The sequence below is a fragment of the Cynocephalus volans genome, chromosome 7, assembly GCF_027409185.1.
Source record: "Cynocephalus volans isolate mCynVol1 chromosome 7, mCynVol1.pri, whole genome shotgun sequence".
NCBI lineage: Eukaryota > Metazoa > Chordata > Mammalia > Dermoptera > Cynocephalidae > Cynocephalus > Cynocephalus volans.
In genome coordinates, this window is record NC_084466.1 from 97,204,669 (window position 1) to 97,223,022 (window position 18,354).

Consider the following 18,354-nt stretch of genomic DNA (forward strand, 5'->3'; position numbering starts at 1 on the left):
GCGGTGGTGAAGTCTATCTGCTGGATCGTGCGACGGCGGCCCCGCAGGGCATGTGGTCTCCGCGGAGCTTCTGCCTCCTCCGCTGGACGTCTCTCCATTCCATTTGCACTTGATGTTATGTTTTTATAGTTTAAATCGGTTGATTTGTGGGAGAGAGTGACACAAGGGACCATCTATTCTGCCATCTTGACAGGAAGCCCCTGCATTGAATCTCTTATTTTTATTTTTTAGGCTGGCTGGTACCAGGATCAATCCCTGAACCTTGGTGTTATCAGCAGCACCCATGCAGTCTGTTTTAACTGAGGCAAAATATTATTCTTGAGGAAGAATTGTTATTCTTTTTTACTATAAAATTTTAATCACATATACATCTGACATAACAGCTTTATTTTAAATAAACATCTCTTCCCCTCTTTTCCTTTACTCTTTTTACTTAAGATTGATGAGGAAGAGAAATTTGAAAACTGACTCACTCAGATAGGTTTTTTAAAGTTACATTGTTATAAACAGGTCCCATACTATTCTAACATGGCCTTGTAGAAATGGGTTACCTGGTTCATTGGGTAGAACAGGTAAAAGGTTCTAAAATTTTTCTCCAGTTATGTTGTACATGAAACTGTGTTTTACGGTGACTTATTTGCGGGCCAACTATTCTTTTCCATTAATTATTTCAAACACAAGATATTTTTCTTGAACAAAATTGTAAGCTGGTTGGGTTTGCAGTGGCCTATCCTTTCTGAATCTCAGACAGCAAAGAATACTTCTTGTCTTGTTCTTTGCTCAGTGATGGGCATATCTGTTTTCTCTCAATCTTAGCTAAATCTTAAAATAATTTGTTGTTCATCATTAGATAAAGGTTGAGCATCCCTAATCTGAAAATCTGAAATCCAAAATGCTTCAAAATCCGAAAATTTTGAGGGGCTGACATGAAACTCAAAGGAAATGCTCCTTAGAGCATTTCAGATTTTGGATTTTTGGATTAGGGATGCTCAACCAGTATGTTTTCTGCAGATATTTCAGAATCTGAAAAAATCCAAAATCCGAAACACTTCCGGTTCCAAGCATTTCGGATAAGGAATACTCAAGCAGTATTTGCAGTTTTCCTTTTGTAAAATAAAACTTTATCTTATAAAGCAGGGCAATTTTGCCTGGCTTAAGGGTCAGTTCTGATACTTTGTCTTATTCCCCGTTCGCTTTTTGCTTAACTAAACTGAAAGCAATTGTGTTTTCTTGGCTGCATTTGGGTAATCCTGCTAAGAAAACATTTAAAGATAGATAAAATATTTGTTTAGAGAAGTATTTGTTCTTTTTACCTTATGAAAATCAGGTCACAGGTTTTTAATCATTGAAGCTTTATCCTAAGCTATGTGAAGATTTAGCTGAGTTCTTCCCTTTTATGTCTCTTGGTGCCTTTTGTGACTAAATGCCAAATCTCAGTCCTTTAAGCATGTCAGAGTTGGTGTGCATAGGGAATAAAGAGCAGTCTTAATAGTTCTTAAGAAATCTTGACATGACAGGATGAAAACAGTAATTGTAGTTTTTCAAATTCAGCAAAGCCTTTGAAATAGCACAAACTTCCCTTACCAAAAATCTGCAGTGTATGCAGAAATTTTGTAGAGATGCTCTTTCCAAAAAGCTAGAAAGATTTGAAACCAACAAATAAAATAAAGCAAGCCTCCCCAACCTGCTTCTCTTACTTCCCCCTGCCACATGTTTAAAAAGTGTATAGTGCAAAATTAATTTACTTCTGAGGAGGAGGATGAGAATCAGAACTGGTCGTTTGGGTTGGTTAAAGGTACCTTGTTTTCTTAAATTGAAGAGACTTCTCCTTAAAAAAAAAAAAAAAAAAAAAAAATATATATATATATATATATATATATATATATATATATATATATATATATATATATAGTACTCCATTAAAGCCCTGGTGGAGTAAATTGTACCATCTAACTTTTTTTCTTCCCTTATTCTTGCTCTTTGATCTCAGTATTTGCACTTGGTCTGCTTAGAAAGAATGTCAATAAATAATGGCATTTCTAACCTGTACTTTTTATGATGTAAATATCCCAGACTAGAATATGAAAAGGAAAACATGGGGGGGGGGGGGGAATGAATAGACCTGTACATACTTTAATTTGATTGTTTTTTAAATTGGAGTATTTAAATAAATGTGACTACTGTGGTGCTATATTAGATATTTTAAAGAAATGGGTAGTTGAATATTTGTTTTAAATTTGGGGGTAGTTTTTGAATTTAAAGGATGCCATCTGACCAGAAACAGGATTTTCATTTCCATTCTTAGACTAAAGGCTCATATAGCTCTACAGATTTTTAATGAATTAGTCAGTGCTCAGTAAATTCTGAACTATAAATGTGTCCCTTTTGACTTTGTGAGATGTAGAATACAAGCAGTGCAATGGCCCTGAGTTTGTAGTCTGACAAATATGCTAGCACTTCTTCAGCTCCAGTATCATCCTACTTGCCTAAGTGTTTCCAGTAGGCCTGAGGCTAAACCAAATAAGTTTAAAAGGGAAGGGACAAGAAAGAGGAGAGAAGAAGAGGAGAGAAAATACCCATTATCAAATGTTAATATCTAATTATTGCCTCAGTTATCACTCAGTTGGAAAGTATGCTCACTGGTATCCCAGGTGGAATAATGTGCTCACCAAGATAATGAGCGTTTTATCGGGCAAACCACTGGGTTTCTTGAATCTCCCTCTTGATAAATCTTAGGAGTAGGTTGAAGGAGTTTGTGTTTCTACTCATAAAGATGCTTTGGATCCTGTTTCATTATCTCATTTTGTTGTTGTTGTTCTTGGTATCCCATTTAATTCCATGGATTTGAGGTAGTTTATAGAGAGGACTTAAATACAAAAGAAATGTTAAAGTCAGAGAGATCAGGAACCATAAGGATGGAGTGGTTAGAAAATTATTCATGAAAATAAGGGTAAGATAATAATTGTGCTTGAGCATTAAAATTTGGTCCTGTTTTCTGACACCAGTATACTTGAACTGAATTCCGAAAAGAAACAATGATTTATTATAGTTTTTATCTGATAAAAAGCAGTAGAACAGTTTTTTTTTTTTATAGAGACCAGAAAAGGTTTCTCTCCTAAAAAATTTGTCATGTAAATCTTAACATAAAGAGCCTAGAATGATCATGAGCAGTGTCTTTAACAGGAATTTTGCAGAAGTTAAGAAACATTATTCATGTGGCTCTTTCTTGTATTGATGGCTAGAAATTGAAGGCCTAACATTAAATATAACCCAGTAAAAACTTTTTTTTTTTGTGGCTGACCAGTATGGGGATTTGAACCCTTAACCTTGGTGTTATCAACACCATGCTCTAACCAACTGAGCTAACCAGCCAGCCCCCAAATGAAACCCAGTAAAAACATTTTAGTGGGAAATTAAGCCAATGGTATGGTGCTTTCTGGTAATCTAATGATGCAGGGTTAGAGGTTTAAAAATGTAGGGGAATATATGGTTAGCATGAAACTTTTTTTCAAATAAGTTTTCTCGAGTGTACTTTGATAGATTGAATAGCAGTGTTTCATATTGAATTCTTTGGCTAGTACTTGGAATGGAGATACACTGTGTTATTGATTGAAGCTACAGGCCTCAGATAACATTTAAGAGATTGGCTCATGTTTTTAAATGTCCCACTTGTTATTAGAAGTTGCCACAGGCAAACTTATGGTCAGGGCCATGATTTTTCTTAATCAGGTATCTGCCTAAAATAGTTGAGATGTTTAGTTTCTTACTGAGAAAAATTCTGGTCTTGTGCAATAATATGGCCTTGAAGTTTTAAGGGAATCTTTATCATTAGGACTCCTAGGCTACAAAGAGCATCCCTGTGGCCTGGATTTAATATCAAGACAATTTTTTTTGTTTGTTTTTTGGAATTGTCTTTTGATAGATCCTAAAATTCTTTTGTCCTTGAGCTTACATTTTATTTTTTTCCCAGAAAAATTTAGTAGGTTTATTTATAATTGTATGAAGTTGAACTGCTAGGGCCGGCCCGTGGCTCACTTGGGAGAGTGTGGTACTGATAATACCAGGGCCACAGGTTCGGATCCCTATATAGGGATGGCTGGTTAGCTCACTAGGGAGAGCGCGGTGCTGATAACACCAAGTCAAGGGTTAAGATACCCTTACCAGTCAACTTTTAAAATAAATAAATACATAAAGTTGAACTGCTAATACTTGTTCACTGGAACATTTTGTCTTGCATTAATGCTTTATTTCACCATATTTATATTAAAAATTCACCCACAAATGAAAAGGGAAAAACTGCCAATACTTGATTTCTGTTCCCTGTTTTTCCACTTGCAGTCACATACTTAGATACCTTTTGACCGCATGGAAAGAATATGGAATGTTCAGAATTACCAATAACAGGAAGAAGAGAATTTTTTTTTTTTTTTTGAGAATGAAATGTTTCTCGTCATAATGGATTCTTAAGCATGTTCTCCACGTATGTGGCATGCTAGCTGGATGTCTTTTGGCATAATTGTTACACATTTGGTGTGGATAGCACATGGTTGGTGTCTCAAAAAGGCCAACCAGATAGGCCTCACTTGCCTCCTGCAAAGCACAAGTAGCTGCACTCTGGAGGCACAGATCTGGTTTAAAGGCCTGAACAATTTCTCACACCACATGCTGGGAGGAAAGTTTGTAAATCAGAAGTTCAGTGGATTTCTGATAATGTCTGATTTCATAGAGTGTCAAAGTGCCAGGCCTGTAATGACGAGGTTCTTCATCCTTCTAGTAGAGGGCATTCTCTTGTGTGCAGCTTTGGAGCCAGTTGTTTCCTGGGTGTTTTACCACTGGTTTCTTTGCAGGCAGTCTGTCTGTATAAGCCATAGTATAGAAACCTCCTGACTTACCCACTTCTCTTGCTGGAGTTCCAGGAACTAGAGATGGCACTGGCATTACAGAGTGAAAGCAGCGCAGTGCATTTATGTTTTTTTTCCTTCATTCCTGGTGTGCCAAATTTTGTTCTATTATCATTTCTCTTCTTTTTGACAGACTTTCTTTGGCCATTCTTTTAGAGCAGTTCTGCTGCAATGAATTCTCTTAGTTTTCCTTCATCTGAGAATGTCTTTATTTCATCTTCATTCCTGAAAAATGTTTTCTCTGGATATAGAATTCTGTACTTATAGTGCTTTCATTCAGCACTTTAAAAATGTTGTTCCACTTCCTTTTAGTCTTCTCGTTTTTGATAAGAAGTATGAAGCCATTTGAATCATTGTTCCCTTAGTAATGAATGCATCATTTTACTCTGGTTGCTTTCAAGATTTTTTCTTTGCCTTTTAGATTTCAGCTGTTAGATTATGATAAATCCAGGAGTGAATTTTGTTGTGTTTATCCTGTTTGGGGATTACTGAGCCTCTTGAATCTATTGGTTTATGTCTTTAGTCAAATTTGTGAAGTTTTCAGCCATTATTTTTTCATATATTTCACTACACTCTTTCTCCTCCTCCTCTTTCTGGAACTTTGGCCTGAATATTAGGCTTTTTGGTATTTTTCTATAGATCCTTGATGATCTGTTCTCTTTTTTTTCCCAATTATTTTTCTCTTTATTGTTTAGATTCATTATTCATATTTGATGTTTCTTTTGACCTATCTTCAAAATTAACGACTCTTTCCTCTATTATTTCTGTTCTGCTATTGAAGCCATCAAGTGAGTGTTTGTATTTTGGTTGTTATGTTTTTCAGTTCTAATATTTCCATTTGATTCTTCTTTATAACCTCTATTTCTTTGCTGAGACATTCTGTCTTTCCATTAGTTTCAAGAGTATTTACCCTATCTTGTTGGAGCATGTTTATAATATCTGCTTTAAGGTTGTTGTCAGGCACTTAATTCCAACATCTGTGTCATCATGATGTTTTGACTGTTCATCTCTTTTCCCCTGCAAATTGAAATTATTTTGGTTCTTTATATGCCAAGTCATTTCAGATTGTATCCTGGAAATGCTGAATGTTATATCATGAGGCTCTGGGTCTTGTTTAAATGCTAAGGTGAATGTTGACTTTTTTTTATTAAAACAGATATTTGACCTGGTTACGTTCAACTTGCAAGTTCTGTTCAGCCTTCTGTGGGTGGGGCTCCCAAAGTCATTTCAGTTTTTGGAGTCTTTGCAGTGCTATTTAGATCTGCCCTGCATGTGCCCAGAAACTCATCTGGGACTTGGTTGGTGGCTATTCTTATAGTTCAGAATGACCTTATTGTTAGGAGGATACATACTGAATTATTTTAGGTGTGATGAGTCATGATGAGAACATTTCAAATTGTTCTGTTTATTATAAAGGATATTTTAAAGGATACAAATAAACAGCTAGACAAAAAGATACATAGGGTGAAGTCCAGAAGGGTCCTGAGTGCAGGAGCTTCGGTTCCCATGGACTTGGGGTGCGCCACCCTCTCAGCACACTGGGTTGAGCTATCCAGAAGCTCCCAGTACCATGTTTTTATGCAATGACAATATCAGCATGTGACAACATTCTTCTCAAAATTGTCCAGAGTGGCTTCCCTCTTTATAGTAGAAATCTATTTAATATTTACCAGAGATTTATTAAGCGTCCATTTTATATGTCTATAAAAACATTTTATATGTCTATAAAGTCATTGTGCCAGTGCTGGGGATACAGGAGTGGGTAAGATGGAGAGAGTGCCTACCATCATGGGGCTTGGAGAAAGCTGTATATAGCGAACTGGGTTTCAGTTTGGCACAAGGCCTTTTCTGGTTGAAGTACAAGTCTGTGCAAGGAGTCTGGGAAGAAAATAGGATGGTGGGGTTTTACTTAACATAAAAGTAATATATGTTAATTTTAGAAAAGCCAAAAATTGCAGAAAAACTAAAATACCACTTTTAATTTACCACTTAATTGCCATTAACACTTTGGAGTATATAGTCCCATACGTTTTATACCCATATATGTATGTTTTTTCTTTGAGATATAGTTTACTTACAGTAAAATGCAGAGATCTTAAGTGTAGTTGATAAGTTTTGTCAAATGTGTACACTCACATAACCTCACCCCAATCAAGATGTGGAACATTGCTATCACCTCATGAAGCTCCCTTATGCCCTTTTCCAGTAAATTCACTTCTTCCAGAAGCAACCAGTGTTATGATTTCTGTTGTCATGGATTAGTTTTGCTTGTTCTTTAATGTCTTATAAATAGAATTATTCAGTACAGTTGTTGTTCTTTGTCCACGAGGATTGATTCCTGGAACCCAGCAGATACCAGAATCTGTGGAAGCTCAAGTCCCTTATATAAAATTGCATAGTATTTGCATATAAACTATGTACACCCTCCCTTATATTTTAAATCATCTCTAGGTTACTTATAATACCTAATATAATGTAAATGCCATGTAAATAGTTATATTTTTAAAATTCATATTATTTTCTATTTTTGTATTATTTTTATTGTTTTTCTTTTTCCAAATATTTTCAATCTGTGTTTATTTGAATCCACATATGCAGAACCCTTGGATACATAGGGCTGACTGTATGTATACTTTTGTCTTTGGCTTCTTTTGCATATTTTTTTATTTTAACTTTTTAATAGATAATACATTTAGAAGGTTCTAAATTTTAAAGGTGGAAAGGATGTGCGGTGAAGAGTTTCCTTATCACTGCTCTCCCACCAACCACCTACTCCTCTTTGTTTCTAGTTTCTTTGTATCCTTCCAGAGATTGTATGTATGTCCATATGTATATATTCTTATACCTATCTTTTTCACAAATAGCATAGCATGCACATTGTTGTGTACCTTTTTTAAAACTTAAAAACGTAATGGTTCCATATGAGTACCTGAAAAAGCTTCCTAGTCACATATATGGCTTACTTATTGCTCATAGTATTCTATTTATCCAATGAGCCCCATGTTATTGGACTTTTAGTCTGTTGCCAATCCTTTGCTACTCCAAACATACCTCAGTTAAAACCCTATGCACTAATTATTTCTCATGAGTATGAGTGTATTGTTATTACACCATATCAGGAGGGACATATTGTCTGGTCGTTTCTTTTTTGTGTGGTGTTAAGCTTGATCAACGGGTTCAGCTGTGGTCACCATGTTTCATTGTTTATAGAGCTCCCATTTAAAGAGTTCTTTATATTTTCCCCAGCCTTTTGCTTAAATTTTAGTAGCCATTGACGATCATTGTCTAGACCCATTATTTTGTCAGTGGTTGCAAAATGAGGATATTCTAATTTCATCATTTGGCACAATTAGAATTCTGCATTTATTAGTTGGAATTCTTCTGTAAAGAACTGTGGTTGATTGTGTACCTAAATTCATAATTATTTCCTTAGGATGGCCTCCTAGAAATGGAATTGTTTGGGTGTAGGGTTTCTGTTCTTGAAGGCTTTTTATAAATATTGCCAGATTGCTCTTAAAGATGTAATATCAGTAAACACCTCTACCATTGTTATATGAGTGAAATGCTGTTCGTAGCTTGTAGAGATAGTGAAGAGAATTGGATGCCCGAGAGAGAGACCAACATAGTAAACGTCTTTGTCCATCAGAACTGTCATTCCTTGACATTTTCTATTAGATAGTGCTAATAATGGGTATTGGGGTAAATATAGTGTGGCATTGGAAATACTGTTCTGTGTTTTCCAATCTGTGTGCACTGAACATTTATTAATATTGAAATTAGAAGGACAATTAGATAATTTTGTTAGAAAAAAAGCACAACTTCATTTTTATAATATTTGACTATGTTTATTAACCATGTTTCAAAATATAATAGCCCTTTTAGCTTAAACAATTATAAAACTCTAATGTTTTTCTATTTTTTTCTTTGCAGTGATATTTCTGAGGGCAAACCACTGGAAGTAGAGATGGCAGGGATAGAATATATGAATGATGATCCTGGCATGGTGGATGTTCTTTATGCCAAAGTTCATATGAAAGACGGCTCCAACAGGTATATTTCTGGAATTGTTTCAACTGAGAGGTACTTAAAAGCATCCCTGGAACTTCAGTTTATTTTGATTCCCTTTCTTTGAGATCTTATTATTGTAAAGAATGTGTCAGTTCTTTCTTCCTTTTTTTAAAATAGTAAGCTAATATCTTGAAAGAGGAATTTGTTGTAGGAAAAAGTATGTATCAGACTTTTTATCTAATAACTATTAAGTTATTTGAATAGTGGGTATTGTTAGCAACAATCTAGTCTTTGTGGAACTCAGTGTTGCTTTCATGTTTTCCAGGATAATAGGAGGCAGAAAGGATGGCATTTTAGGATGGGAGTTTCAAATGTGATGTCACGTAGATGTAGTGAGAATACCAGGACAAAATGGGAATGAAAACATTACCAACTTTGTAGGAATATTAAGATTAAATTAATCTATGTAAAATGATTAGAACAGTGCCTGATACATACTAACATCATCAAAACATCAAGAAACGTTTAGTCTTTTTATATTTTGTTATTACCACACTTAGATCACTTTTACGGATTCTCAGTCCAAGCAATTTCTAAGGCTGTTCTAGGCATTTAGAGCCATTTCCAAAGGTAGTGCCCCTTATTAGTCTACTCAAGGCCTTTGGTGAGTAGAGAAAGCCCAACTTGAGTTGGAAGTTTAATTTTTTGTGGTCTTTTCATTTAGGTCAGGGTAGAACAGGGCTCACACTGAATCAGTAAACCCTCTGGAGAATATCTGAGTCTCTAGGCAGGCCCCAAATTTATTTGCTTTCCTACAGGATCTCTTACAAGATTTCTGTTATGCTAATTCTAATTGATAATCCCAACTATCTCTTACCTCAATTCAATTGGAAATGAATTTGGATGGGAAGGAATTAAAAATGGAATAGAATCTGTTTTTTTGTGTTCTTTGCCAGATTTTTCTCTGCTAAAGAGCATTCTGATGACTGTACCTTAAGAACCAGGGGTACATTGTTACTTAACAGGAGATCATATACTAGGACATCTAACTATCCAAGTGCCTTCACAGTATTGTAGAACTACTATGTATGGAGCAGATGATTTTTCAGCTTTGTGAATAGAAACAGTGAATGATCTGAAATAGAAATTCTCAAACTTTTTGGTCTCATAATCTCTTTAAATTCTTAAAAATTATTGAGAACCCTAAAGAGCTTTTGTTTATTGGGTTATATCTGTCAATATTTACCTTATTGGAAACTAAAACTGAGAAATGTAGTATTTGTTAATTCATTTAAAAATAATAGCAATAAAATCATTTCTTGTTTACAAGAGTAATATATTTTTCATGAAAAATCACTCTATTTTCCAAACCAAAAAAATCTAGTGAGAAGATAGGCAAGGCTTCACATTTTTGTAAATTTCTGTAATAGAAGACAACTGGCTTCTCATATCTGCTTCTGCACTCAGTCTATTGTCGTACATTGTTTTGAATGAAGCATATAAGAAAATCTGACCTTACACAAGTATGTAGTTGGGAAAGAAAAGAGTACATTAATGACCCTTTCAGAAAATTGTGGACATTTGATATTACACTACAGCTTGACAAGTCATAGTGTCTTAAAGGTTAGTTGCAATGCGGAATCTGAAACCATATCAATGAATGTTTTGTGCTATGTTACATGAAAATCCATTGGTTTGTCTTGCATTTTGACTGAATCTTTAACCCATGCACAATTTTGTAACATTGGTTATTTAGAAGATACTGGTTCACTGAGTTACACATATCTTCCAGTGTTGACACATTTCATTATTAAAATGCAATATTAAAAACATGTTAATATAACTACCAATTTCATTAAAATCTTTTAAGTATTGGGAAGCTGTCAAGCTCATGGTGGCAGATATACATTTTCCAAAATTCTAATTTTCACTTGAAAGTTCAGATTTTATTATTGGCAAAAAAATCCTGACATGTTTTCCTTGAAGTTTTTTTTTTGAGGAAATTTCTGCCAAATAGCCAAGTCTGAATAACCAAAATTTGTCTGTCGTTGTTCTTTCAAGTAAAAATGGTGTTCCATGGAGCAGGAGGCTAGTTCAGCTCACAACTCAGACAGCTCACAAGTGCTTTTCTTTCAGACAGCTGTATACTTCAGTGTACAGCCAAAGTGCTTTATACATACTGCTAATTTCATCATACAGAATATTTAAAAGATGTGTATTTAAGAGCTGAGATTTAATAAAATTTATCATTCTTACTACTTCACAAGGATAAAGGAAACTGGCTTTTAAAAAAACTTGTGAGTGTATAGTGAAGAATATACTACTGCTAGTAGTACAGTTTGCTGCCACTGCTATAATTTATGCCAAGGTGCCAGCATTTTTACCCGCTGTTGCTTTTGCACCATCCACGCAAATGTCATCCCAGTGAAAAAGGCAAATAATATCATATAACCATTATAAAAATAGTTTTGACCTCATGGGCACCCCGAAAGAGTCTTGGATCTCCAGATGTCTATAGACCACACTGTGAGAACCTCTGGCATAAGTAAGATTTTATTTCATTTAGGATTGCATAGTTTCCCAGGAAATTATAATTAACTTTTGATTAGCACTTACTCTTGTCTTTCACTGTGCTTAGATTGTATTATCTCCATTTAATCTTTGCAATGTTTGTATAAGATAGATACGATGTCCATCTTGTAGATCAGGGAAATTCACAGAGCTTAAATAATTTGGCGAAGGTACACATAAATAGCAAAGCCATGTCATAACAGATTTTTAGTGTGTGTTTGCTAGGTTGAATAGGATAGACTATGTTCCAATTCTTACTCCTAGAATAAAATGGAAAATTTTGATCCATTTTTTTTTGAAAGTGGTAAAATTCACATAACATAAAACTCATCATTTTAACCATTTTAAATTGTATAACTCAGTGGCATTTAGTACATTAACAACCATTATTTACCCAGCATTTAGTACATTCTGCAACCATTATTACTGTCTAGTTCCAGAACATTTTTATCACCCTGAAAGGAAATCCATACCCATTAAAATGCAGTTACTCCCCATATCACCTCCCCCAGCTCCCGGCACCACTAATCTCTGTCTCTGTGGATTTGCCTATTCTGGATATTTGTATAAATGAAATCATAAATATGTCGTCTTTTGTGTCTGGCTTCTTTCACTTAGCATAATATTTTCAAGGTTCATGCATGTTGTAGCGTGTGTCAGTACTTTATTCCTTTTTATGACTGAATAACAAATAGCTCATGTATGGAGATACCACATTTTGTTTATCCATTCATCATTTTGACGGACACTTGTGTTGTTTCTACCTGTTGGCTATTGTGAATAGAGCTGTTTTCAATTCTTTTGGGCGGATTTTTTAAATGTATTAAAGTCATGGCTTTTTATTCCTTGATCAACCATATAATTTCACAGGGTGTCACGGCCACTCAGCCTGGCCTCTGTTAGTTTCCGTATCCTTTGAGATGGAATTTATTTAATTTTTGTTAGTGCTATTGTTGATGCTGCTGCTGTTAGATTTCATAGTTTCTGGGGAAATTACAACTAACTCTTGGTTAGCACTTATTCTTGCCTGGTATTGTGTTTAGATTGTATTATCTCCATTTAGTCTTCGCTACATCTATATGAGGTAAGATACTATTATGCAACTACGCAATTTAAACCTTGCTATTGTAAAACTACAATCTGTGCTAGCCTTAGACATACAGTTAACAGGAAACCATGTGGAAAATTACATGAGATTACAATGTTTCATCAAAATAGTGAATTTTTCTTAAATCTAGGGCTTTAATTCTGTTTTAACATACATATGACACAAACTCCACAGTTTTGATTTATACTATCCTTAGTGGCTCCCAGAGGGGAAAAGAGTGGTCAGTGGGAAAGGATGATAAAATCATTTCCTTAAGTGTTTTCACTGGTGTTTACCTTTTGCTTTAACAGTTAGACCCTTGGTTCTATAGGTCTTCATGTATAGAAAATATTAGCTTTGAGATTGGAAGAAAATAAGAGGTATAGAAACTCAATGTCTTTCAAAGACTGTGCTCAGACATAATTTGTCCCCACACAAATGGAAGGGTAAGGGCTCAGAAGGTGAATACACCCTGTATTTTCCCACAAATCCAGCCCTGCACATTTTGTACACTTCCTGTTGTCAAGACTTTGTAAGTTAAAAAGTCTTGTGAAATATACACTGAATTGAATTCACTAATGTGATTGTGTTAGTCTGATTCTGTTGCTTATGACAAAATACACAGAACTGGGTAATTATTAAGAAAACAAAATTTATTGCTTACAGTTTTGTAGGCTTACAGTTTCCACAGGGCAGGGAACACATCTGGTGAGGGTCTTGGTGGTGGTGACAGTGACCCAGGGGTCTCAAATTGCAGAAAATGGTCAGGCAGAGAGCAAAACTCTTCATGTGCTTTCCTTTTAAATTCCTCAGAGCCATGCCCCTGACCACCATTATTAATCCATTTGCTATGTGGCATGGTCCTACAATCTAATGACCTCTTCCAGGCCCCACCTTTAATTATCATAATAGGATTTCTCACCCTCAACAGTTAACAGTGGAGATTAAGCCTCAGTGAGGTGGGGAGGTTGGGGCATCCAATCTACAACAGTGATCAACCAAGAATATTTTTGAGAAATTCCCATCTCTCTTACTGCTCTGTTTTCTCTTTTCTATGTCCATTCCTCTTCACAAGAAGAGCCATGTTTGTGTTATTTCAAAAAGATTTATAGATTCCCCTCCCCAACTTTGCTGTATCTAAAGGACTTATTCACCTCTTTTAATTCAATCTGAAAACTATTTGAATGCCTCCTTTGTGCAAGGTATTTTGCAAGGCTGTGCAAATTAATACAGAAGTGAGTAAGACAAGGCCCTGATTTTAAGCAGCATTCAATCTTTTGTTTCTTTATGTGAAAAGACAACTCAATACAAGAGACGTGGAGAAGAAGCCATGTTGTAATAAAAATACACTTAACTTTCTTTGTATGCTTTCATATATTTTACATTAAAGATTTCCATTAAGTGATTGAATATGAAATGCCTGACTTTTAAAAGGATGGAACCATTTAAATCAGATTTTTCCTCTGCGAAGTAGAAAAAAGAAAAAAAGGAACAGTTCAATCCAAAAATGGGTAAACAGCATGGAAAAAAGTGGAATGAGTAGAAATTTAAAAGTAAGATGATGTGAAGTCCAGACATACAATAATTATATGTTAACAGAATCAACTTGCCAGTTAAGATATCCCAAGATTAGATGCAAACAAAATTTAGTTATATGCTTTTTATAAAAGACACATCTACAGCACATGTTGAAATAGTACAAAGGATGAAGATATACTAGGCAAATACCAAAAGAAAGTTGACCTAACAGAATTAATATTGAGCATATAGGCTTAAAGAAAAAATGCATTATTAGCAATAGAGAGGGCTATTATATATGATAAAAAGTCCAATTTACCAGTGAGCTATAACAATTCTAAACTTGTATGAACCTAATAGAACAGCCTCAAAGTAGATTAAGCAAAATTTGTATAATTAATTTTTTATTAGGGAGCAATGGAGAAATTCATCATCATAGGAGGAAATTGCAACATACCTCTCAATTGGTAGGTCACGCAGGTGTAAAATCAGTAAAGGTACAGAATATCTTAACAATTAACAAGCCTCATCTAATAGTTGTTTCTGGAATTATATCCCTGGAAGTTAGAGAATTCATATTCTTTTCAGGCAACAGAACAGTTGAAAAAAATTGATTACATACTGGATCATAAAGTAAGGCTTAATACATTTTAGTGAGTTGGTATCTTATGATCACATTTTCTTTTTTCTTTTGGCAACTGGCCAGTATGAGGATTCGAACCCTTGACCTTAGTGTTATAACACTCCACTCTAAGCAACCGAGCTAAGTGCCCAGCCCCACAGATAATGTTTTTTGACCAGAGATAAAACAAAGCTACCTAAAATTACCAAGTTATTAGAAATAATAAGAGTTTAGTAAGGTGGTTTTCTATATCAGTATTATAAAATCAATTGCTTTTCTTTGTACCAACAATAGAGAACATCCTTTAAAAGAAAACACCATCCATTTACAGTAGCAACAAAAATTATAAGGTTATTAGGAATAAATATGACAAAGCATGTGCAGGACCTTTTTGCAGATAATTATAAATAAATTGAGAGACTGTCCATTTTCAACAGTAGGTGGAGGGGAACAACTGGCTGGTACGGGGACTGAACTCTGGATCTTGAATTCCACGTTCTAACCAACTGAGCTAACCAGCCAGCCCTTAGACGATTTAAAAAAAAATTTTTTTTTAAAAAAATTTTATTATTACACAGAAATTTTTTTTTAATTGTAATTTTTTTTTGGCAGCTGGCTGGTACAGGGATCTGAACCCTTGATGTTGGTGTTATCAACACCACACTGTAATAGACTCAGTTTTATAAAGATGTCAATTCTCCCCAGATGCTTCTATGTAAATTTAATGTACTTATGTACTACATATGTAATCGAGATGAGGGGTCAGGAATAGGAGGGGGAGGTATACGTTTAAAAGCCATTACCATAGTCCAGGTAAGAAGCAAAGCAGGCCTGAACTAGAGCACTAGCAGTAAGAATCAATGCATGGGTGCAGGAATGCTAAAATCTGGATTTGGCAATTTTCTGAAATTGGAGAGTGGGAGTAGGATGAGTATGACCCACCATGGCTAAGCTGGTTCATCTCAGGAATGCAAGATGAATTAGGACAGGAAATCTAATGATAAATATCCTACTTGATAGGTCAAATTAAAACATAATATCTAAATACATGCCTAAAAGGCTTGGGATAAAATTCAAACCTTTTTTTATTAGAAGCTTTTGGAAAATAGAATGCCCAATATGATAAATATCTATTTTAAAGCAATAATCAACAATCATATTGAATGGCAATATACTATTACATTACAATCAGAAAGAACCTAAGGTTGCCTACAATAACCATTAATATTAAACATATCATTAAAGTCCTCACTAATACCTAAACTATAAAAACAGAGACACTTAAAAAGAAGACAAAGTTATTATTTGCATATAACATAAATCTACCAAAAATACATTAAAGAGCTTTAAAATTGATAAGGGATCAGTAAGCGTGCTAACAAGTGACTGGACAAAAGATAAATACCCCAAAATACATAGTTTAGTACTTACAAAACACCAGGTACTGTATGAGACACCATAAGGGACACAGAAATGGGTAAAATGAGCTGGTGGAGTCCAGCAGTGTAGTGGTGTTTACAACTAATTGACCACAACCAGTTATAGCAGTTACAGATTTCTTTGTTCCTTCTCCACTCCCACTGCTCTGCTTGACTAGCCTGAAAAAATAAAGGGGTGGGGGGAGTGGCTCTTACTTTGAGGAGTTTAAATCTAATTAAGATTTAATCTATTAAAAGAAAGACTAATTTTAAAAGTAGAAAAAAATTAAGTAGATGTTTGATAAGTGACATGAGAAGGTCACTGCTGGTAAAAGTATAAATTAGGACAACTTTCCAGAAAACAAGTTGATCCTTTATTCCAAGAATTTTATTTTATATTTCTTGGACTTGCTAATTCTCCCTATAGGAATTTATCCAATGGAATTAATAAGAAATGTGGCCAAGTATTGCTATATGAAAATATGTTATAGTATCATATATAATGCTAAATACTGGCAACAATTTAAACAGTCATCAAAATCAGATTGGTGGGAAATAAACTATAGAACATCAATAGAATAGAGAATGCAACGGATTGACTAAAAATTATGCCTCAGGAAATATTCACTATAGCATATTATATGATAAAAGGAGATTACAAAACAGTTTGTAAATATACAATTGTAAGAGAAATAAGTCAGTCTGTGTATATAAAAATCTTATCAGTAGTTATTTCTGGATAGCAAAGAATTTATTTTCTTTCAGCTTACTTTTTATTTATTTATTTATTTTAACAATGTTGGTATAACAGGCAAATGTTATGCTTGTTTAAGTATACCTACAGTACTTGGCCAGGTCAAGGTCAGCAGTAATTAGTATGTGCTTGGAAGTGGTAGAATTATGGTTTGACCCAACTCTGATTGTAAAGCCTGCGCTCATGAGAGGGCAGAAAAAGGACATTAAGAATAAGTGAGTATGGTCTACTCTTTTGAGCAGTTTGGTGAGAAGAAAAAGAAGTGTATGTATGTATGCATTAGAGTTAAATTCCACAGTTCTGCAGCATAGAGTAACCATACATAGTTTGCCATCTTCCTTTCACAGCCACACTTTTTTTCATTTTTCTCTTATAAAAGGAAAACCTTACAGTTGGTAAAGTGAAAATTAAATGGCTTGTTTCCCCCTTGCTCTGACTGTCCCAGTTTTCTTCCCCAGAGCGAATACTGCTGAGAATCATTGTCTATGCATATTATTTTACACAAATGAGATCACATTACATATATTCTGCAGTTCGTTCTTCTCATGAAATATAATGTAGACATTACTTTAATGTCAGTGTATATAGGTATTATGAAATACTACTATATCAGTCTTTTGAAGCTATGTACCATAGGACTTCTTTGCTTAAAAATCCCCCATCATTTCACATCATCTCTTGAATTAATAATCCTCATTCACAGTCTTCTAGTATGACACCAACTTAATTTTTGATCTTTATCTCACACTACCTTGTACCTGCCCCAGGTCCCAGCTTGCTTCACTGCTTTTTGGTGATCCTTTGCGTCTTTGTTATTATTGTTTCTTGTGACTAAAATTTCCATCATACTATTCCTTATCATTTGTGTTCAAATGCTGTCAATTTCCTTCTTGCCATCCTTTCTTCTTCTTTTTCTCAGGCAGACTATAAGATTCTTGGTGGCAGTAAGTATGTGTTTTTCAGTTTCATATATCCAGTGCCTTTTATAATGCATGGTTTATGTGTAGATGTTTAGTGAATGTTTGTTATTTAAGTCATTTATTCATTTAACTGATATACATAGATGCATTGAGTGCAGATAGCTTCTTGTCCTAAGCCCATTCTCTTTGTAGCCTATTCCGGTCCTAACCCAACTATAATCTCTTCCACTTTTATCTTGTTATTATTTATTTATTTTTGGCAGGTGGCCAGTAGAGGGATCAAACCTGGACCTTGGTGTTATCAGCATCACACTCTAACCAACTGAGCTAACCGGCCAGTCCTTCTTCTACTTTTAAATTACCCAAAGCACTTTGTATTGCTGTGTCATTACCAAAGTCTACTTTCTAGTCTATATAAAAATAAAAACAAAAATTTTGTTGTCTTAATAGATTGTAGGTCTATTAATAACAAGGACTATGCTTGCTTAGTTTTTTATTCTTGTAGTGACTAGCATGATGTCTGTATACAGTAAGAACTCAGGAATATGAATTGAA

General features: G+C 34.6%; 1 protein-coding gene and 1 non-coding gene across 4 annotated transcripts in view; one reads left to right on the top strand and one right to left on the bottom strand.

Annotated features, from left to right (window-relative positions):
• Positions 1-18,354, top strand: part of ASCC1 (activating signal cointegrator 1 complex subunit 1) — a 122,395-nt gene that overhangs the window by 58,223 nt on the left and 45,818 nt on the right. For all 3 annotated transcript variants that reach the window (XM_063102687.1, XM_063102688.1, XM_063102689.1), the window contains exon 7: positions 8,832-8,951. In XM_063102687.1, the coding sequence (XP_062958757.1) occupies positions 8,832-8,951 (120 nt within the window). The remainder of the gene's footprint in view (positions 1-8,831; positions 8,952-18,354) is intronic.
• Positions 3,298-3,372, bottom strand: TRNAI-GAU (transfer RNA isoleucine (anticodon GAU)). Its single transcript has one exon. It is a non-coding gene; the product is annotated as a tRNA-Ile (tRNA).